This window comes from Mirounga angustirostris, unplaced genomic scaffold (assembly GCF_029215605.1).
Source record: "Mirounga angustirostris isolate CCGP_5_RB_7025 unplaced genomic scaffold, mMirAng1.0.hap1 SCAF_13, whole genome shotgun sequence".
Classification (NCBI taxonomy): domain Eukaryota; kingdom Metazoa; phylum Chordata; class Mammalia; order Carnivora; family Phocidae; genus Mirounga; species Mirounga angustirostris.
This window is the reverse complement of record NW_026991721.1, coordinates 13,141,259-13,165,058: the sequence shown is the minus strand read 5'-3', so window position 1 is coordinate 13,165,058 and position 23,800 is coordinate 13,141,259. Positions and strand designations below refer to the sequence as shown.

The window sequence follows — 23,800 nt, the reverse complement described above, 5'->3', positions numbered from 1 at the left end:
CATTTCTTCATTGTCTTCACTTATCATTTTTAACTTAATAATATTTTTTCCCTAGGTGAGTCCTACTGGTGAGATAAAAAAAGATACTTTAGTGCCAGTCCTGATGAAAAATATTCCTTAACCTCTGATTACCCAAACTAAATTAAAAAGTGTTCTATCACAAATGCAATCTCAATCACTTTACTGTACATAATTTTTGAGTATCTTATTAATGTACTTTTTAAAAGATTTATTTATTTATTTTGGAGAGAGAGAGAACATGAGTGAGGGGGAAGGACAGAAGGAGAGAATCCCCAAGCAGACTCTCCGCCAAGTGTGGGGCCCTAAGCAGGGTTCGACCTCACAACCCATGAGATCTTGACCTGAGCTGAAACCAAGTTGGATGCTCTCAGCTGACTGAGCCACCCAGGTTCCTCTCTTACTAATGTATTTATCTAAGTATTTAACTGTTTCTTCCCATGTATACATAAGTTACATAACAACTAGATTTTTTTTCTCTGAAATCCACCATTGTAACCATATCATATGGTAATACATAGTAATATATAGTAATACAAAACTATTTTAGACATTACAGATCAGACCAGTTACCATCTGAATACTCCTTAGTGACCACAGTCAGTGTTCACATGGAGCAGAATAATCACTCAGTGGATCCCGCCCCAATTCCTGACCCATACACATATGAGGTACCATAAAGTGATGTGTTAAGCTACAAACCTAGGGTGTGACTTGTTATGCAACAATAGAAATCTGAAACAGGGCACTTCGAAATGGTTACAAAATCAACATTCTTACCTTTTCTTCCATTCTTTCTCCAGATGGGTAATATGTTATTGTCACAGTTGCTGTCTGAACATTCTCTTCTCTGAAAGGAGTGCCTTGATTGTTCTGTTTTTAGATCTTTATTGATGCCATGATACCTCTTTAAACAAGGGAACTAACTGTTGTATAAATTATGGATATTATTTAAACATATATTATAAAAAAGAGATACAGAGTTTAAAACAATAAATTTAAGAAAAACAAACTGTATACACACTGCATTATTTTCCAACCAAGTTTGATTGAAAATAGATCCAAATGGGTTTCCTGTATTTTAATGGGAAAAACTTAAATAAATACAAGACTTTTGCTTCTTTTTTTTTTTTAAAGATTTTATTTATTCATTTGAAACAGAGAGATACAGGGAGAGAGCGAGAGCATGAGCAGGGGAGAGGCAGAGGGCGAGGGAGAAGCAGGCTCCTCGCCGAGTCAGGAGCCAGACCTGGGGCTCGATCCCGGGACCCTGGGATCATGACCTGAGCCGAAGGCAGATGCTTAACCATCTGAGCCACCCAGGCGCCCCTAAGACTTTTGCTTCTTAATGGTAACTTTTGTTTGCTTAGTATAATAATTCTCTCTTCTCAGTTACCCTCTTTTCATCCAGAAAAACTTGGAAAAATAATGCAGTAAATATCTGAAGTGCTTCTATATTAATCTCTATTATGTACTCCACCAAAAGAATAAAAATAAATAAATCAAGTAATCTTAGAGAATGGGTGAATCCATTTGAGGACAAAATAGTTCAATCCCATATATATTATATCTCTGAAAAGCACAGTGCACTCATATTTTTTGCATTAGTGAAATATAAGGTAAAATTACCAAAATGTCGTGATTCAGCCATATAGAAAAAGCATATGTCAAGGAGAAAATCAGGCTGGCATGTAGGAAAAAAGCAGGTGATAAAAGATTCATTGCCAGCCTATCAATTTCTAAGTATCAATCATCAGAGGGGTTTTGTATATTTTAGTCTTTCCTTAGGTGTTCTCTAAATCATAACAAGGAAAATTCCATTTGATGAATGGTAAAATGCCTAAAAGTATAAGCATATAGACATTTAACAAATATTTTTCAAAGGCTTACCATACACATATCCTTTACAATCTAATAATTTCATGAAAAGTAAAAAAGAGTGTTACATAAAGGGGAAAGTATCAAAACATTCACTAAACCATCCTTAACTGCAAGTTCCTGAAATAAAGCCTATTTGCTATAAATAAAAAAAAAAAATGACTATAGTTTTTAGGTGGAAAAAAGTATATGACATCAATTACTAGATAAGAGATACTACATTTTTCAGCAAAAAGTACCCATCACTAGTAACTTTGAGGGAGAAGTAGAGTTTAGCCTGAATATGAGATTGGCTGGATACTTAGTGTCTTAATTTCTTAATTTGCATGACAACCATGCAGATGTAATCCTGATATCAGAGTCCAGCACAAAACAACAAGCTCAGCAATGAGTAGAAGTAATCAATGTATAGTAAGGTAGGAAAAAAACCTGAATATTAATTTTTGATTGCACAACTGCAGAATCAAATAAGAAAACTGACAATGAGTTCAAATCGGCAGCTAATACATTAAATATCAAGGCAACAATTTTCTTAAGGCTATCATGGCATCCTTATTTCTCAGAGTGTATATCATGGGATTAAACATTGGGGTGACTATGGTATAGAAAAGAGAGAGAAACTTGTCTGTTCTGGAAGAATGTTTAGATTTGGGTTGTAAATATGTAATAATTGCAGATCCAAAGAACATGGCCACAACTATGACATGAGATGAGCAGGTGGAGAAAGCTTTGATTCGTCCTGTTGCTGATGGCAAACTCAGGATGGTAGAGATTATTTTACTGTAGGATCCAAGTATCAACAGAAAAGGGATCATAACAAAAAGCACAGCGACTGTAAAGACTAACATCTCATTCAGGAAAGTGTCCCCACAGGCCAGCTTGAGTAGTGGGGGGATGTCACAGAAGAAGTGATTGATTTGGTTAGACACACAAAATGGCAGAGAGAAAATCTGGCATGTCTGCCCTATCTCGACAGGAACTCCAGTGATCCAGCAGGCTGCCACCAGTGATCCAGCAGGCTGGACACAGACCTTGTGGTTCATGACTAGAGGGTAGTGCAGAGGGCTACAAATGGCCATGTAGCGGTCATAGGCCATCACAGTCAGAAGGAGGCACTCTATGTTTCCAAGCATAAGCACAAAACCCATTTGCGTTGTGCAGGCAAACAAAGAGATATTTCTTTTCTGAGTCCAAAGATTTGTGAGCATTCTGGGGAGAGTGGCAGATACAAAACAGATTTCCAAGAAGGGAAAATTACTAAGGAAAAAATACATGGGAGTCTGGAGAGTCTGGTCAACCTTGGTTATGAAAACAATAATGCCATTTTCCATCAGAATTATCACATAGACAAAGAAGAATATTACAAAAAGAAAAATTTGAAGATTGGGATAATCAGAAAATCCCCAAAGAGTAAATTCTGTCATTGAAGTGAGATTTATTTCTGTTGGGTTTTTTTCCATCTGTGAAAACAGTGAAATTAGCCATTTATCTTCTGAGGCCTGTTTTCTAATTTGTTTTCTAATTTCTAACGGACTAAAGGGATGTGGGGGAATTAGCACATAAAATTTCTATTGTTTACTAATTCCCAGCTTTTTATATCCTGGGCTCAAAGAACACAACTGAGGTCTAATGGAGAATACAGGCTAAATTCTAAATATATCAACATATTTAATACTTAATACTAGGTTTGGATTTGAATGAAAGTGATGTGTTCTAGAATTATTAATTTTGAATTTTTGTATGTATGCAGACCAAATTAGTCCATTTTTTTTCTTCATATTAACAAACAGAATCCTGAGGCAGAAACCTTTACATTTCCTCAGTGGTATGTTACCACCAAATTTCACATTATATTTTTTTGTAATTTCTCAATTCTTCCATGAAGCCTTCTGTAGGTACAAGTAGAAATATGGTGCCACTGTCCATCAGCATAAGGATATAGACAACTAAGAACAATCCAAGTAGAAACCACTGAAGATGCGGACATCAGCAAAGTCTAAGAGAACAAATTCCATGAATTTGGTTAGATTTTTCTTCAGGTCATTTTTTCTGGCTTTTTATCTGTGGAGGGAGAAATTTAATATGTGGTTTTCAATTTACCTCCCTTGACATTGATAGTTCTTCAGATTGTCTCAGTGTCCAAATGGGCTTTTGTGATCATTGCAATTGTTACAAATCTAAGGGTGTTACTATTTATATGTGTCCCACTGTTCAGGTTAAATCCTGTGGATTATCACTATAAAAGCTTCCCTGAAAATTCCTTTAGGGCCATTCCATTATACTTTCTGAATACAGTCCAGGATAAACAAACTACACCCAACTCAGCGGAGGCTCTGGCTCTGGAACATTGGCTACAGTGGAGCCAGACTCGGAACTTTGCTATATGACCTTACACTGAATTAGCTACACTTTTTGACAATCCTATTGTACTTCCCCATGCATTTTTCTGTTCAGTAGCACTTTTTTTTTTTTTTAAAGATTTTATTTATTTATTTGACAGAAACAGCGAGAGCAGGAACACAAGCAGGGGGAGTGGGAGAGGGAGAAGCAGGCCTCCCGCTGAGCAGGGAGCCCGATGTGGGACTCGATCCCAGGACTCTGGGATCATGACCTGAGCCGAAGGCAGACGCTTAACGACTGAGCCACCCAGGCGCCCCCTTTTTTTTTTTTTTTTAAGATTTTATTTATTTATTTGACAGAGAGAGACACAGCGAGAGAGGGAACACAAGTAGGGGGAGTGGGAGAGGGAGAAGCAGGCTTCCCGCGGAGCAGGGAGCCCGATGCGGGGCTCGATCCCAGGACCCTGGGATCATGACCTGAGCCGAAGGCAGACGCCCAACCGACTGAGCCACCCAGGTGCCCCAGTAGCACTTTTTCTTAAAGTGTCTTTTCACATTTATTTTCAGCTACCTATTTCAGGCCTTCATTCCTCTGTCCTCACTTGTTGATGTTGAGCAGAAATGTCCCTGTTTTTCAGTCCAAATTATTAGATTTTTTTTTTAATGGCTAGAACTCTTATTGTGCTCATGAGAATATCTTTTAGAAGGCTTCTAGGTGGAAAACATAAGAGCATTTTATTCAGAAAAATTAACTTGAGAACACTGATTCAGATAAACATTAAAGGCAGTCGACCCTGGGAAAACAGGGATAGCCAGGAATATGCTCACTACCTGTGATCTGTATTTGTGTGGGTGCAGGGAGAAAAGGTGTCTGTGTCTGGTTTAACCCTGTGCCATGTGCACCCTCCATTGTCTTTGTTGGTCCTCCAAACATACTCCCTCATCACCATTTCTAAACTCGCCGTTCTTTTTTTTTTTTTTTTTTTAAAGATTTTATTTATTTATTAGAGAGCGAGAGAGAGAGAAACAGCATGAGAGAGGAGAGGGTCAGAGGGAGAAGCAGGCTCCCTGCTGAGCCGGGAGCCCGATGTGGGACTCGATCCCAGGACCCTGGGATCATGACCTGAGCCGAAGGCAGTCGCTTAACCAACTGAGCCACCCAGGCACCCTAAACTCGCCATTCTTTAGAGATAAGGATATTGAGTCTCATGAAAGGTGGATCGTTGACCAATTCCACACATGTTCGTAATTGTAAGCTAGCAACTTTTTTTTTAAATCTTTGAATCCTTTTACCATGTGATATTAAGCAATCATTTAAACTTTCTAATTTTTGCTTCCTCATTTGCAAGAAATGAATGGGAGACGACTGATAACATTATTACCTATCAAATTTAAACTGATTACTTATTAGTTGGGATTAAATAATTACAATTATGATTATATTTTGTTCTTTGACTGTACTCTCCAGGGTTATAGTGCATTGCCTAGCAAAATTGCATGTAATAGAGTTATTGCATCCCCTTGTCGGTGATTACTCTTTTCCACTCTTCCCTTTCACTGGGGCCAGGACTAGCATATGAACATATGTTTTCTTTTGTCTTGGGTAAATAACACAGAGAGAGATTTCCAGGATATATGGTAAGTGTATTTTCACTTTGTAGGAAACCGTTAGATTGTTTTTTTAATGTGGCTGCACCATTTTGCTTCTTACTATCAATGGATGAGGGCTCCCTTTGCTCTGTATCCTTGTGAGTACTTTCTATTGTCATTTACTATTATACTTTAAATATTCTAGTCCTTCTAACAGGTGTGTGAGGTCGTATTGTGGTTTTAAATTATATTTCCCGGGCGCCTGGGTGGCTCAGTTGGTGAAGCGACTGCCTTCGGCTCAGGTCATGATCCTGGAGTCCCGGGATCGAGTCCCGCATCGGGCTCCCTGCTCTGCAGGGAGTCTGCTTCTCCCTCTGACCCTCCCCCATCTCATGTGCTCGCTCTCTCTCATTCTCTCTCTCTCAAATAAATAAATAAAATCTTTAAAAAAAAAAGAAAAAAAAGAAATGCATTTTGTAAGACTATAGTTGCCATGCATAGTGATTCCTCTGATTGATCTGGGCAAAATAAACTGAAAAACCCTCTGGAAAGGATTCACCATTCCAAATGCCTCTAGTGGAGGAAGCAGCAGGATTCAAGACTTTAGTGAAGGAAGGAACTGCAGCTGTGGTGGAAATAGCAAGAGAGCCAGAATTAGAAGGGGAGTCTGAACATGTGATTGAATTGCTGCAATCTCAAGACCAGACTAACGAATGAAGAGATGCTTTATATGGATGAACAAAGAAAGTGGTCTTTGGAAATGGAAACTACTCTTGGTGAAGCTGTAAAGATTGTTGAATTGACAACTTAGGTGATAAAGCAGCAGCAGGTTTTTGTGAGGATTAACTCCAATTTGGACACTTCTACTGTGGGTCAAATGCTATCAAACAGCATCACCTGCTACAGGGAAATCATTCATGAAAGGAAGAGTCGATAATGCAGCAAACTTCGCTGTTGTCTTATTTTAAGATGTTGCCACAGCCGCCCCCACCTTCATCAGCCACCACCCTGATCAGTGCGCAGCCATCAACCCTGAGGCAAGACCCTCCGCCAGCAAAAAGATTATAACTGTTGAAAGTTGAGATGATGGTTAGCATTTTTTAGCAATAAAGTACGTTTAACTTGAGGTATGAACATTTTTTTAGACATAATGCTATTGCACACTTAAGTTACAGTATAGTGTAAACATAACTCATATGCACTGAAAAACCAAGAAAAAAAAAAAACCTAAAACACTCATTTGGCTCGCTTACTTGTGATATTCACTCCATTACAGTGGTCTGGAACTAAATCCGCAATGTCTCTGAGATAATTAACTTTGAAGGAGATCTATCCTTACAGTGCAAATAAGGCCTGTTGAAAGCAGGGCTAAAGGTGTGTATAGTAGAGACTCTCTTCTGTGCCTTGGTTCTCAGGTCTAGGCACTGAGGAGTGGTACCATGTGTAAGGGCATCACAGGGTGGTAGGAGACCAGAGCCAAAGCTGAGTCTGAACCAAGCAAGCCTGTAGAGAAACCCATCAAGATGGTTGGGGCTTAGTTGTGTCAACACCCAACTCTTCCAGCTGGTTTTTCCTTACCCTGAATTGTGCTTGTCTTTTGTTTTTCGTTAGTTTAAGGATAATTTAGATTAATGCTACAGCCTGGTCTCTGTGGTCTATGTGGAAGTAAAAGTGGATTTAATGTCCATGCTCTGTACGACACAATAAAATAAATAAATAAAATCTTTAAAAAATATATATATATATAAATTATATTTCCCTAATCTCAAATGCTATTGAACAATTTTTCATGCACTTAGTTGACATCTGTGTATCTTCTATGATGATGTGTTTAAGTTTACGTCCATTTTTATTTATTTTATTTTATTTTCATATTATTGAGTATTAGGGTCTTTACATATTCTGGATATACACTCTTTATTGGGTAGCTGTCTAGCAAATATTTTGTACAAGTCAGTGGCTGGTTCATTCCCTCGACAGTGTCTTCCACTAAGCAAAGATTTTAATTATGATGGACAGTTTATCACTTTTTCTTTCCTATGATTCATGAATTTTGTGTTTTATATGCAGATTTGTGACTAACCCATAGTCACACAAATACGTTTTCCTCTCCCTACAAACATTATAGTATAAGGTTTTATATTAAGGTCTAAGATCCATTTTGAGACAAGGTTTTTATATGGTGCAAAGAATGAGTCACTGTCTCCTTTTTTTGGTGTAAGGCCATTCTTCATATTCAGCATCATTTTTTAAAGACTATCTTTCCTCCATGAATTTTCCTTAGAAACTGTCAAAAATTGATTATATTATGTGAATGAAATTCTGAAGACTATTGCACTCTATCTTTTCACCAATGCCACACCCTTTATTATTTTAGCTTTGTAGTAAATCTTGATGAACTCATGTGAATCCTTCTAACACTTTTATTCTTTTTCAGAGTTGTTTTGACTACCCTATTTCCTTTGCCATTCCATATGAATTGTAGAACTACCTGTCAATTTCTGCAAAAATGCTTGTTAATTTTAGAGTTACATTGAATGTGTGGATAATTTGGAATTGCATTTAATGAATAGATCCTTTGTTCATAATTGGACTGGCTACAAACACCATCTTCTCAGCTGGGATGTCTACAAATTTTTTCTTCCTTCCTATCTCCCTATCTTCCTCCTCTCTTCCTCTCTCCCTCCCTCTTTTGTTTGTTTTTGCTTTCTTTGTCTCTTTTTTTTCTTTCTCCCTCTCTCCTCCTTCCTTCCTTCCTTTCTTTCTTTCTTTTTCTTTCTTTCTTTCTTCTTCTTTCTTTCTTCTTTCTTTCTTTCTTTCTTTTTCTTTCTTTCTTTCTTCTTTCTCTTTCTTTCTTTTTCTTTCTCTCTCTCTTCCTTCCTCTCTTCCTCCCTTCTTCCCTTTCTCTCTTTCTCTCTTTCTTTCTTCTTTCTCACCTGGATTCCATGGTCAACATTCTTTAACTACTATTAGAATCTCTGAGTGTACAGTTCAGGCATCTATGTATTGTTTACAATTTTAAAAATTCAAGTGCATATCTAGGTACTAATATATAGATTAGTATATGGGATCCCCAAGATAACACAAGACCATACACAATACAAACTGTTTGACATTTATTTCTGCCAGATCTCTAATATTCTAATGTTGTACTATATAAAATATGACAGTCGTCTATACACTGCACTATATCTCCTGTCGATACTTTCTTTTCATGTATTTTTATCGTAGCTCCTCAAACTGCCAATGAACTTAAATATATCTCTTGTACCACTTAGATGTATAGCTCTTTAAAAGTTAAATAAGGAGGCGCCTGGGTGGCTCAGATGGTTGAGCGTCTGCCTTCGGCTCAGGTCATGATCTCTGGGTCCTGGGATTGAGCCCCTGCATCAGGATCTCTGCACAGTGGGGAGCCTGCTTCTCCCTCTCCCTCTGCCTCTCTCTGTTTGTGTGCTCTCTCTCACTCACTCTCTCTCTCTCTCAAATGAATAAATAAAATCTTAAAAAATAAAATAAAAATTTGAAAAAAGAAATAAATAAAAGTTAAATAAGTATGGTAAGATTTATTAAGTGATTTTGAAGTGTGTTCTAGGTTATGTTTTCATATTATTTCATTATGTACAGAATTTTGAAAGATGTAAACAGGTGTTATTCCCAGGAAGAGGAAGCTGGATTTTCAGAGAATTTAAGTCATCAGCCCCATGGCACATAATTATTTAGTATCAGAAACAGGATTATGTCGTGTTGCATTAGATTTCTTTTCCAGCCCTATGCATATTTTTTTTCCCACCGAGGATCAGGTTATTCCAGAAGCCAAAGTGCATCATATAATCATTTTTCTCATGTAGTTAATTACTCCAGAACTAGTCACTTGTTCATTATGAAAAAAAAAAAAATAAAATAAGTCATCTTGTTACTTTTCTGTCCCCAAAGAGTTTATTGTGTTTTGTCCTCGGGGCATTGCTGTGGACTTCGAGAAGAACTTGATAACCTGGCATACAAGTCCAAATGCTTAATATTTATAGTGTACCTTAACTGAGTGAGCAGTTCATTTCCACAGGTAAGAGGAAAGGATTTTCATTACATACAAAATATTTTAGAAGCTATGACCTTAAATCTCAAACTAGATTCTACATTTTAAGTTTAGATCTAAGATAGAAATTTCTAGTCAACTCACTGTTGAATTAAAAATTGAATGAGGGTGGGGCAGCTGGGTGGCTCAGTCGTTAAGCGTCTGCCTTCGGCTCGGGTCATGATCCCAGGGTCCTGGGATCGAGTCCCACATCGGGCTCCCTGCTCCGCGGGAAGCCTGCTTCTCCCTCTCCCACTCCCCCTGCTTGTGTTCCCTCTCTCGCTGTGTCTCTCTCTGTCAAATAAATAATTAAAAAAAAAAAAGAAAAAAAAATTGAATGAGTGTATTCCAGGGAACATAGTAGGGGAAATAGGAAACACTTCCATTATATTTAGGTCACTAGAGCTATAAATTAGAAAATTGCTTTAATTTATTTGATGGAAAGTAACAGTGAGAATGAGGATAGTAGAAATAAATGGCTGTATTTAAAATTTAGGAAAATTATTAAGTAGAAAAATTAATTATCAACCAGCCATTGAGTATATGTCATTTTGGGATCATAAATCAACTTAAAATTTATTTTACTAGTTAGTTAATTGATCTACAAGCTACTGCAGGTTTTTATTTTGTGTGTTTTAATATTGTAGTGTACTTAAGCCTGATGGCTTCTTAAAGAAATTCAAATATACGTAGATGTTATATTGTATTGATTCTAGAGGATAGCATTTCCGGAATAGGGCATGTTACAACGAGTCTGCAATATGGACAAGTGGAAGTAGCTTAAAATGTGTGACAGTACCTGGTGCCATCTGATCATCCCAAAGGCAACTCTGTTCCCCAAGGATGGGTCCTTCCCCCGCTCCCCAGCAACGACATCTGGGCAACGGCCATTAAACTGCATTAGTAAAGATGCTCCAGGAGTGTGGTCCGGCCAAGGCTCTTTCCAGCTCTAAATACTAGTGATGCCACCACCTTCTTGTGCTGTAGACTAAACCACAACCTCTAAACTCCGTGTGGCATTGCCCTACCCAGAAGTTACGTTTTCCTTGCGTGCTCTGTCCCGGCCAGAGATACCTCTTGAATCAGGAGATTAATACTGTTCTTCAGGAAAGACCTAGGTGAACTGGGGTTATTACCACAGGCAGTGGCCTTGGTTCACCAAATTTGCCTCTGTTTTGAAGGGGCGTGGTCCAGAGTGACTTGCTAATTTACTCTTAACTGCCTTGTGTGGTGATGGGTAAGCACACTCCATACACTCAACGCAAGTGTGCACTGGGTAGACTTAACAGCCCTTCCCCCAGTACTGAGTGTGAAGGCAGGCTTGATGCAAAACCTCCTTGCCCTCCCTACCCAGAGAACTCTCTGACTTCTAGGAGGAAAGGTCAGAAATGCCTTATCTTTGGTTTTGTGACTCCCACTTTTGGTGCAACTTGAGAGGCTGCAGGCTGCAGGCTAGGCTGCCAGGAAAGCTCAGTGGCCTAGTCTGGTAGTCCTGCGGAGAACTTGGAAAACCTGTACCCATACTGGATTGTGCTTTAATGGATAATGGCTGCATTTTCCCATGTGAGAGAGATCCTAACAAAAAGAGCTGTTTTTTAAGTTCCTGGAGGTCTTAGATGTTCAGAATCCCCCAATGATAGACATTTATTTCCCTATGGGAGTGGAACCGTAATCTCACTCAGTCACATTGTAGGGGCCGGTACAGCTGTGGAATTTTCTAAGAAACTCAAGCTTCCAAAAACACCCATGTAGTTAAAGCTAGGAGGAAAGCAGATAAAAATAAAATCAAATTTTTTTTATATTCATTAATAAATGCTGTTGTGCCTGGAAATGATCGATCATATAACATGTCAGGGGTTTGTTTTGTTTTGCTCTTTGCCATCTACTGGGTTATTTATATTTCCAAAAAGCTGAATAAATACCATTTTTATTTTTTAAAAAAAGTGTGTGACAGAGACATCGGGACTTTAATCCTGCCTCTGTTAGTAATTTACTGTGTGAGTTAATTTACAGCTCTAGTTGGTTCAGTGTTCTCATCTATAAAAGGATCCAAATTATTTAGTTTGTAGGTTGCACAAGATGAAATACACAAAATTCCTAAACTCTTATGGCCACTTTATAATTTGTAGTAGTTGCCATCATAGCTTGCTTTCTTCTCAAGCTTAGTGTTTGTAGTAGAGTTCTCATGGGTGTCCATACGGTCTGTTCCTAACTGAAGACCATATCAAGAGTTATGAGAAATTATTATGGATAAAATTATGAGGGGATTTAAATAAACATAGTATTATTTTATTGACATGCCCAAAGCCAGAATGCAGTGACAGATGCATTTTTAAAATGTCTGATACCATAGAATATTGGGGATCATTGGGTTTAGTCTCATGAGAATGGTATTTTAATATGTAAGTGTCATATAACACACATATGCATAATAAAAGAAGAAACACGGGATCCTTTCATTGCTCAATGCTTTGATGAAAAATTGATTTTATAACTCCCTATTTATTTTGCTATAGTTTAATAAAATCTGGAAGTCCTATATCATATGTATGCATCCCTCACATGTAACAAACACATATAAGACATATTTCAGTGCATCTCATACATAAGCACTCTGCAGTCATATGATGTTCATGTAGCTGAACAAGACATGCACAAAAATTTTGGTTAATCTTAATTATTCTTTGGTTGGAAGATAAAGTTACTATTCCCAGGTCATACTAGGTGCTAAATCTGGGAGTTTAATCCAGGGTTTTAGAGTCCAAGTATAATGTTCTTTATCTTCCACAGGTGTGCTACCTCCAACACATCAGTTAAGGTTAGAATTGTATTGAAGCTGGAATTTTTCATATGTATGTCAGTCAACATGTATTTTTTAATGGATTCCTTTAGTAGACCACTTATTAGTCCATTTTTCAAAATTTGCTTGCATATTTCAATTTCTTTTCATTCTACTTCTTTCTATCCGCTTAATTCCTATTTTGTATCTGATTCTCCTTAGTAAATACTTTTGTATGTAATACATGGATTCTGGATAAAAAGAGAGAAAGAGAGAGAAAACAAAATTTTTTAAACATAAATGTATTTTTTGATGGTCAAACAATATATTAATACATTTTAATGTTGCTAACTGATGGTTTTATAAGTTATTTTATTCACATAACCATTCAAACTAGGCTAAAATTTTTTATAAAGCATTTGTGTATGTGTGTGTTCTTCTTGAGAAATGTATGAATTATCTGAATTAACACAGAAGTCACTATTTAGCTTAATTACTTTTTTTTTTTTTTTGCTTTGTAATTCTCTAAGGGTCACAAAAACATTTTTTTTTTTTTTTTGGTTTGGTAATCCCACATTTAAAAAGCTATTTATTCTACATATTAAGAAAATTTTCCACATGAATCTGGGAGGAATTTTGGGGGGAAAATAAAGAAATGTGATTTCTTTTCCTTCTAATAGTAGTTTTAAGCTGATTTGCTCATTCTGTCCTTGATGTATGGGTGTCTCAATATAACAAAAATAGAGTGTGTTTAATGTTAGGAATATAAATCATTGCTACTCACTGAATTTAACCAAGTCCTATGCACCACAGATTTTTCACTCCTTTATAAATGTTGGTCTATGACATGCTGAGCCAACATGCTAAAGTCTTGCTTCTCAATATGGTAGGTGCAATATTTAATTATGTTCCAGGAATGGAGGCTTTCAGTCCAGATACTGGTGACTCCTCAACATTCTGTTTGTTATGCACTTTCTTTTCTACATGCTCCACTGAGTAAGAAACAGTCTGACAGCACAGAAAGCTGGAGCAATAATAAAACACGATGTTGTGGCTTATGTAATGATTTTATTGATTTAGCAATCACTTCTATAAGCTATTTTATTATCTATTATCAGGTGATATTTATTTTATAGTAAATACAGAAACTCTATAACATAGTAAAGTAATGGCCGTGAATTATTTTTCAAAGAAATGTATCTCAAAATACACCCAAGGACTTTGCAGGGATAATGACTATATGTGCAGAGAAAAATCTTGAATTGGTACTAAGTTAAAATTTGAAAAACAACAAGAGTAAAATAAACAGGGGCAATAAGAAACAGGCCAAACAGGGGCAACTTACCGTTATGTGTTTCAGGAAACAAGACTGGAAAACAAACAAACGAAAACATTGCTGTTTTTGTTTGCAAACAAGGTGCATCTAGTTCCATTAAGGTTTTTGATTCTGCCCATCACTGTTCTCTAGAAATACTAATGAAATGACATAATAACCAGAAAACAGGACATAAAACAGTTTGGTCGGAAAAGGCTGCCCCAGAAGACAACTTGAAAAATAAGTCTATTTTCCTAGTAATCTGGAAACTTAAAAATTAAATAATTTTCACATTGATTTTGTCATGTAAACCTAATCCAATCTTGTGAGGTAAGTGTATTTGCTCCCATTTCACTAGTTGTGAACATTAAGGAAAGGCATTCCATGCACACCATGAAATATCTAGGATTAGCACTCAGATGCCTATTTTCTATTATCATATTTTTGTATTCAAAAATTCCTATATTTAAGTGTCTTTCTGAATGTTAAGATGATGTAATATGTAAACAGGAGGCATTAAATTTAACAGAAAATAAGCTGGAAGTTCAACCACATAAAGTATCACTATTTTTCACACAGCAAATTTAGCCAACAATGAAATGAAATAATTTAATCTGTTTGTACAGGGTAATGCATTCACTTGGACCCCACCTTTTCGTCGCTGCCTATCTCTTCAGGACCAAAGGTATCCATACATCCTTGTAAGAGACAGACATGAGGATATGACTGAGTAAATTATATATTCAAAAAAAATATTGTCTTTAAAATCTATAAATAAAAATCGAAATGTCAGCGGTGCCATCAGATTTAGGTTTATATAGGATTTGGATGGAAAATGTAACTGAAGTCACCACGTTTATATTGATGGGCTTCACAGATGATTGTAAACTGCAAGTTTTCCTATTTTTACTATTTCTAGCAATCTATCTTTTTACCCTGGTAGGAAATTTGGGACTGGTTATATTGGTCATTGGGGATTCTCGGCTCCACAACCCCATGTACTATTTTCTGAGCGTGTTATCATTCCTGGATGCCTGCTATTCTTCAGCTGTCACCCCAAAAATGTTAGTAAATTTCTTATCAGAGGATAAAACCATTTCATTCCTTGGATGTGCAGTAGAGATGTTTCTCTTTATTACTTTTGGGACCACAGAATGCTTTATTTTAGCTGCAATGGCTTATGATCGCTACGAAGCAATCTACAACCCTCTCCTGTATTCAGTTAGAATGTCACCCAGAGTCTACGTGCCACTCATAACTTCCTGCTATGTTGCTGGCATCCTGCATGGTACTTTACACACTGTGGCTACTTTTACTCTATCCTTCTGTGCATCCAATGAAATTAGGCATGTCTTTTGTGACATCCTTCCACTACTCGCCATTTCTTGTTCTGACACCCACACAAACCAGCTGCTAGTTTTCTACTTTGCTTGCTCTATTGAGATATCCACTATCCTGATAGTCCTGGTCTCTTATGGTTTCATTCTGTTGGCCATTCTGAGGATTCATTCTGCTGAAGGGAGGCGGAAAGTCTTTTCTACATGTGGCTCACACCTAACTGGACTGTCAATTTTTCATGGCACGGCTCTCTTCATGTATGTGAGACCTAATTCCAGCTACGCTTTGGATCATGATATGATAGTGTCAGTATTTTACACAATTGTGATCCCCATGCTGAATCCCATCATCTATAGTTTGAGGAACAAAGATGTGAAAGACGCAATGAAAAGAGTATTTGGTAAAAACTGCTTTGCCAATAAAGTATACTTTTCACACTAAACATCAAACTGAAAGAAATTAAGACTGATGTAATTGTCTTCATATCAAAAACTATGATTAAATTGTTTTGTTTTCATTTATTAGTGTCTTTCTATTCTTCTTGGACATTTTTTAAATAAAGATCAGAGTTAACGCACTGCCAATGGAGTTTTTACACAAGCAGAAACTGTCATCCATTTGCTTCTCTGGACCGAATAAAGGAAAACCCATTTAAGATGGAGTGAGGAGGTCAGCAGGAGGAGCATTACACTCTACCACGTGTGGTCAGCAACAGAACCAACAGGGAGAGATGTATCTTGTACTCCCAGCAGGAAAAATTCTATACTTTACTAACCCCAGCAAGAGGAAGAAAGGTTTCCTCCTCCCCTGCAAGAACCCAACCAATGAGAGACTGTCACAACTCAGCCAATGAAAAACCCCTATACTTGGAACTCTCAATTTAATCCAATAGCCTTTCCCAGCTCCCCCCTTCCTCTATAAAAGAGCAGCTCCTCTCCTTTGTTGTCTGGACTTGCCAATGTTTTTACCCTAGCCTGCATGGCCCAAAATGCAGTTCTCTGCTACTCTTGAATAAACCCGTTTTGCCACTAAAATAACCGGCTGTTTTATTTTGAAGGTTAGTGCTCCTTAATTATATGCACATAAATATGCATAAACATACATGCTTATAAAATATATATGTTGATACTTGTTGTACTGGTTTGCTAGGGCTGCCACACAAAGTACCACAGCCAGGTTGGTTAAACAACAAAAATTTTATTTTCTCATTGTTCTGGATACCAGAAGCCTAAGCTCAAGGGGATGCCAGGGTTGATTTCTCCTGAGACCTCCCTCCTACATTTGTAGATGGTAGTCTTCATCCTTTGTCTTTAAGTGATCTTTTTTACTCATGTCAGTGTCTTAATCTCTTCTTCTTAAGAGGTTAAGTCATATTGCCTCACTGATATAAGGAATTCTTAATCTCAGGAAACAAACTGAGGGTTGCTGGAGTGGGGGATGGGGTGACTGGGTGATAGACACTGGAGAGGGTATGTGCTCTGGTAAGCGCTGTGAATTGTGCAAGACTGTTGAATCTCAGATCTGTACCTCTGAAACAAATAATGCAATATATGTTAAGAAAAAAAAAAGAAGAAGATAGCAGGAGGGGAAGAATGAAGGGGGGGAAATCAGAGGGGTAGACGAACCATGAGAGACGATGGATTCTGAAAAACAAACTGAGGGTTCTAGAGGGGAGGGTGGTGGGAGGATGGGTTAGCCTGGTGATGGGTATTGAGGAGGGCACGTTCTGCATGGAGCACTGGGTGTTATGCACAAACAATGAATCATGGAACACTACATCTAAAACTAATGATGTAATGTATGGGGATTAACATAACAATAAAAGAATTTAAAAAAAAGAGGTTAAGTCATATTGGATACAACATTATTTGAAGCTAGTTACTCCTCAAAGACCCTATCTCCATATACAGTTATATTCTGAAGACCTCCCTCCTACATTTGTAGATGGTAGTCTTCATCCTTTGTCTTTAAGTGATCTTTTTTTCTCATGTCAATGTCTCAATCTCTTCTTCTTAAGAGGTTAAGTCATATTGGATACAACATCATTTGAAGCTAGTTACTCCTCAAAGACCCTATCTCCATATACAGTTATATTCTGAAGTATTAGGGGATACGATTTCAACATACAAATATTGGGTTTATTTACACGCACACATACACACTCGTGGAGTCACATATGCATGTAATCTTTACGTTAAATTGTATAGTATTATCTTCCATCTCCATATAACTCAAATTGGATAGGTACCCATAGTTGCAATTTTAAGTAAACATTATACTTACATCTGACTAGCTTGAGCAAATACCACCTCATTCATAGCAAAACCACAGATCACATAATCCCAATTCACTTTTCAAGGAGTCACTCGTACCCAACTCCAGATCAAACACTCCGGTCTAACCTTGAATCTGTGCGTTGATAGCAATCTAATCCCAGCCTCTGATTCTGGGACCACAGATAGTGTGTTCAAGTGCCTGGGGTCATTACTCTGCTCTTTGTGAGGATGCATTTCTCCCCCTTTTATTGTGTCGTACAGAGCATGGACATTAAATCCACTTTTACTTCCACATAGACCACAGAGACCAGGCTGTAGCATTAATCTAAATTATCCTTAAACTAACGAAAAACAAAAGACAAGCACAATTCAGGGTAAGGAAAAACCAGCTGGAAGAGTTGGGTGTTGACACAACTAAGCCCCAACCATCTTGATGGGTTTCTCTACAGGCTTGCTTGGTTCAGACTCAGCTTTGGCTCTGGTCTCCTACCACCCTGTGATGCCCTTACACATGGTACCACTCCTCAGTGCCTAGACCTGAGAACCAAGGCACAGAAGAGAGTCTCTACTATACACACCTTTAGCCCTGCTTTCAACAGGCCTTATTTGCACTGTAAGGATAGATCTCCTTCAAAGTTAATTATCTCAGAGACATTGCGGATTTAGTTCCAGACCACTGTAATGGAGTGAATATCACAAGTAAGCGAGCCAAATGAGTGTTTTAGGTTTTTTTTTTTTCTTGGTTTTTCAGTGCATATGAGTTATGTTTACACTATACTGTAACTTAAGTGTGCAATAGCATTATGTCTAAAAAAATGTTCATACCTCAAGTTAAACATACTTTATTGCTAAAAAATGCTAACCATCATCTCAACTTTCAACAGTTATAATCTTTTTGCTGGTGGAGGGTCTTGCCTCAGGGTTGATGGCTGCGCACTGATCAGGGTGGTGGCTGATGAAGGTGGGGGCGGCTGTGGCAACATCTTAAAATAAGACAACAGCGAAGTTTGCTGCATTATCGACTCTTCCCTTCATGAATGATTTCCCTGTAGCAGGTGATGCTGTTTGATAGCATTTGACCCACAGTAGAAGTGTCCAAATTGGAGTTAATCCTCACAAAAACCTGCTGCTGCTTTATCACCTAAGTTGTCAATTCAACAATCTTTACAGCTTCACCAAGAGTAGTTTCCATTTCCAAAGACCACTTTCTTTGTTCATCCATATAAAGCATCTCTTCATTCGTTAGTCTGGTCTTGAGATTGCAGCAATTCAATCACATGTTCAGACTCCCCTTCTAATTCTGGCTCTCTTGCTATTTCCACCACAGCTGCAGTTCCTTCCTTCACTAAAGTCTTGAATCCTGCTGCTTCCTCCACTAGAGGCATTTGGAATGGTGAATCCTTTCCAGAGGGTTTTTCAGTTTATTTTGCCCAGATCAATCAGAGGAATCACTATGCATGGCAACTATAGTCTTACAAAATGCATTTCTTTTTTTTCTTTTTTTTTTAAAGATTTTATTTATTTATTTGAGAGAGAGAGAATGAGAGAGAGTGAGCACATGAGATGGGGGAGAGTCAGAGGGAGAAGCAGACTCCCCGCTGAGCAGGGAGCCCGATGTGGGACTCCATCCAGGGACTCCAGGATCATGACCTGAGCCGAAGGCAGTCGCTTAACCAACTGAGCCACCCAGGCGCCCCGACAAAATGCATTTCTTAAATAATAAAACTTGGAAGTTTTAATTCCTACCTGATCCATGGGCTGCAGAATGGATGTTGTATTAACAGGCATGAAAACATTAATCTTGTCCATCTCCATCAGAGCTCTTGGGTGATCAGATGCATTGTCAATGAGCAGTAGTATTTTGAAAGGAATCTTCTTTCTGAGCAATAGGTCTCAACTGAGGACTTAAAGTATTCAGTAAACCGTGTTGTAAACAGATGTGCTGTCATCCAGGCTGTGTTGTTCCATTCAAAGAGAGGCAGAGTAGATTTAGCATAATTCTTAAGGGTCCTAAGATTTTCAGAATGGTAAATGAGGGTTGACTTCAACTTAAAGTCAGCAGCTGTATTAGCCCCTGATGGGAGAGTCAGTCTGTTCTTTAAAGCTTTGAAGCCAGGCATTGACTTCTCTCTAGAAATGAAAGTCCTAGATGGCATCTTCTTTCAACAGAAGGCTGTTTCATATACATTGAAAATCTGTTGTTTAGTGAGGCCACTGTCATTAACATCGTAGCTAGATCTTGTGGATAACTTGCTGCAGATTCTCTCTCAGCACTTGCTGCTTCACCCTGCACTTTGATGTTATGGAGACATCTTCTTTCTTAAATCTCATGAGCCAACCTCTCCTTGCTTCAGACTTTTCTTCTGCATCTTCACCTCTCTCAGCCTTCATGGAATTAAAGGGCGTCAGGGCCTTGCTCTGGATTAGGCTTTGGCTTAAAGGAATGTTGTGGCTGGATGAGGAAGATCTGGTTCCTCATAGGGAGATGAAGTTTCAGCAGTCTGAAGAAACATAAATAGATGTATGTAGCAAAACAACAGATGCCCACTCCACTTTTATATATTCCTGACTTTAACAGTATTCATGTTAATTGTATAGCATTCAGAAGAATGAAAAGAAGGAAAGCCCCTCATGGCCTCATCACTAAGGGAGATATCTTTGGATAAGATTTTGTCATGTTTCCTATTTTTTTGTGTGTAATTTTTATACAACAGCAATCATAGTATATGTATAGTTATAGATCCTGTGTTTTTACATACATTAAATAATAGGAACTTTAAAAAAAAAGATATCATACAAAGTTATATTAGAAATCATGCATCATAGCAAGTCATATGTTTAGAATGTAAAATTAATTATATAAGATTTGATTATGCTATGTCCTTAACCCTACCATGGCCCCCCAAAATCTTAGTAATGTTGCTTATATTCTAAATGTTACGACTTTAGGAATCATTAGATAAGTTTAGGGCCTTTACCAGATAATTAAATAAGGAAAAGGGAAAATAAAATGTGCAAAAGACTTTGATCTTAGGGTTGACACACCTGATGCCAGACAAAATATGAAATTTGTTTTTATATACCTTTTTTGGCCTCTAAGTTTGAGTTTTTGAATATATAATATATATTATTAATATACAACATATTCATTTAAACATATGAACATATCAATCGATATATATTTTATAGTATATATTACAGCTTATTTTGAATAAATGCCGTGTATTACGAAGATAATAAATGCAGTTGACCCTTGAACAAGGTATGCACCAATCCCACTCCAGGCAGTCAAAATTCTGCATATAACTTTTGACTCCCTCAAAACTTAATTACTAACATAAATAATGGATTAACTCATGTTTTGTATGTTATATGTATTATATACTGTATTCACACGATAAAGTAAGACAGAGAAAAGAAAATGTTGCTAAGAAGATCATAAGGGAGAGAAAACACATTTGCAGTGTGTAAAGATCTGTGTAGAGTGGACCCATAAGGTTCACACCTGTGTTGTTCAAGGGCCAAATGTATTCTAAATATCTACAGCTGACTAACCACCAGAAAGCACAGTGCTAAATGCAGTGTAGACAGAGTCTACCCAGCTCTTTCAAGAATTAAGCATTTTTCGACCCCCTGAGTTAGGTCTCTCCGCCGCGGCACTGCCCTCTAGACACCCATGCGTTTTTGTGATCTCCATCTAGACTTCCTTAATGCTAACCTGTGACCTTTTTCACAGATTGTCACATGCTCCGAAACCCAGATTGCCGTGGGTTTTAAAGTCTCTTCCTCAATTTCCCAGGCTCCAAATTTGCCTTCCTTCCTCTACCATACAGCCCCCCTTTCTTCTTTTAATACCCGGTTCCTCTCACCTCTGACAGATCCCAAATGACTGACAATTTACAATTTCTACTTTGTGTTTCTTTGTTCTCACCAATCCTAAATGTGTGGTTTATTATGGATAAACACTGAGTGTCTTCACTACAAAGTAGACCAAGGATACTAATGGCAAATAACGTGAGCTCAGTTTCCATCTTCACAGAGTTTACAGAAGTCAGTAGCCAGCTGTTACTGGGAATGTGCACAGTCTATGTAGAGAGAATTACAAGGTGTTGTGGGAACACCAGACAATTCCTTATGGCCATGTCTAATCTGGGACTTCATCAGATGTTAAGGTATCACAAAAATCATTCTGTGATTTTTACTCTTAAGTAAAAATAGTAAAGCATATTCCAGGAACAAAATGCCCTCATGTGCTCATTCAGTTTCATATTCCAGTGGCTAGTCAAGTGCTTACGTTGCTGAATGGTTTTTAAATATTTCCTCACAGGTAATGGCACAAATGAAGATTTCCTATTGATCTCAGCAATCATGCTGCATTCAACTAGATTCAAATTCGCTGACCAAAAAATTTCATATTGAGTGACTTACAATGGAAATTATGTATATTCTGGCAGTGTGTCCTTATTTAAATGATCAGAGCTCAATTTTCCTTGTTTGAAAGTATATGCCATAATGGTAACATGTAACTCAGGGAGTTGTCTTGTGGACTAAGTAACATAGATTGCATTAATCACTTCACTTAAAATAAGTTGTAGTTCTAATAGACACTATTATGATAATTATCATCCTTACTGTATTTATCATTATGATTTTAACTTACATTTTTTTTTCTTTTGAATTTTGCTCATCTTTTATCCTCCCCTGGAGTAGTGTTTTCTAAATCTAGGAGAGGAGAGAAAGTATGGGGTAGTGTTTTAGCAGGAAAACTCAGATTAATATCAGTAGACTCTTCTATGCTAGATAGATACTAACCAGCAGCAATACCTGGGGAAAAACCACCCTAATTTACTGGACTTTTATTTTCAGGGTTTTTTTCTCTCATCTCTGCCAGTCTCCTGTACTTTGAGCAAATAAGAGAAGTAGGCTTTGTTATAGATATATTAGCAAAATTAACTTTCTAAGTCTAACCCAAATCCTATTTAATACGTGAAAGCATCCTCAGAGATAACTTTCTTCAACTATTTTCTGAAATTGGTCTATTCTCTTTATTAACAATGAATGGTATTTTTCAGTTTTAACATGAGAACTTGAGTTCTTTATTTACCAATATTTCTATGTTAGCAAGAATGGGCATAGCTGTGGACAGTAGAGAGGCCTGATTATTTGAAACTCTTTTTATTATTGTTAGGTTTTGAACATTTATTATGTGCTAACCACCCTGTTAATGACTTTCCCTCTGTTATCTCATTTATTGTATTCTGAATGAAGTAGGAACTGTTACTACTCACATTTTGCATAAAGAGCCAGAGGCATACAGGGATTAAGTAACTTGCCCAATATCAGGAAGCTGTCATGTGACCTGACTTCAAACTCTGCCATGTAACGCCAGGTCCATTTTCTCAATCAAAACTCAGTGGGCTTCATAGAAGTGTTAAACTGATAAGAACAGATACTACACTTGATCTTAGCCAAAAGGCCGAGAAGCGATTGGGCTTCATAGAATTGTATGGGGACAGATTGTAGCTACACTCATGGTGAGCATAGAACAATGTATAGAGTTGTTGAATCACTGTGTTGTACATTTGAAACTAATGTAATGTGTGTTTGTGTGTCAACTATACTCAAAAAACACCTCAATAGGCTTCATAGAATATTCAATAGGAAATACAACTTTGAATTTAATATTTTTAGTAATATCAATACAACTAAATATAAAACTTTTCATAATCACAAAAGGATTTCATGTCCATTTTATATCTCATTTACTCTTATAAAAGTGAAAGATTGATTACTTGTAGCTATTGTGTATATTGTTTAGAAGTTTAGAAGATTTATCTCATAAAGGAATCTGATTAGAAGAAAGTGTTTTCTAACTTTTGATTCTTAAACTAAAAAAATACAGTGCAATAAAATGAGCAGGGTAAAATAATTCCTGCTTGCTTTTTTTATATTATGGAGAAATCACTGTGTCATTTTTGTATAAAGACAATGGTCTTAGGTAATATAAATTTTGGTTTTGAATTATTCAGGAACAAATTCCAGCCATTCTTATTTTTCTGTGAAACTCATACTTTACTTAAATCGGTCAGTGGAACTTTGGTAGAAAATAGCTCCTTATTCATTGCAGGGTTATCTTCTTTCCATGACATGGTTCATCTTTAAACTCAATAATCTGTTTATCAAGTGGTAACTTAG

General features: G+C 37.2%; 2 protein-coding genes and 1 pseudogene across 2 annotated transcripts; 1 reads left to right on the top strand and 2 right to left on the bottom strand.

Annotated features, from left to right (window-relative positions):
- Positions 1 to 2,411: 2,411 nt before the first annotated feature.
- On the bottom strand, positions 2,412 to 3,371 carry LOC123856405 (olfactory receptor 10AG1-like). The gene has a single exon (XM_045892608.1). The coding sequence runs from the start codon at positions 3,354 to 3,356 to the stop codon at positions 2,412 to 2,414; it is 945 nt and encodes a 314-aa protein (XP_045748564.1). The 5' UTR covers positions 3,357 to 3,371.
- An 11,406-nt stretch (positions 3,372 to 14,777) lies between these two features.
- On the top strand, positions 14,778 to 15,770 carry LOC123841601 (olfactory receptor 5T9-like). The gene has a single exon (XM_045871167.2). It carries the CDS (start codon positions 14,778 to 14,780, stop codon positions 15,768 to 15,770), a length of 993 nt encoding a protein of 330 aa, XP_045727123.1.
- A 7,219-nt stretch (positions 15,771 to 22,989) lies between these two features.
- On the bottom strand, positions 22,990 to 23,093 carry LOC123858150 (U2 spliceosomal RNA; annotated as a pseudogene).
- Positions 23,094 to 23,800: the final 707 nt, after the last annotated feature.

Coding starts and splice junctions, on each gene's coding strand:
- LOC123856405 (XM_045892608.1), bottom strand. CDS start 3,356: ATGGAAAAAAACCCAACAGAAATAAATCTCACTTCAATGACAGAATTT.
- LOC123841601 (XM_045871167.2), top strand. CDS start 14,778: ATGTCAGCGGTGCCATCAGATTTAGGTTTATATAGGATTTGGATGGAA.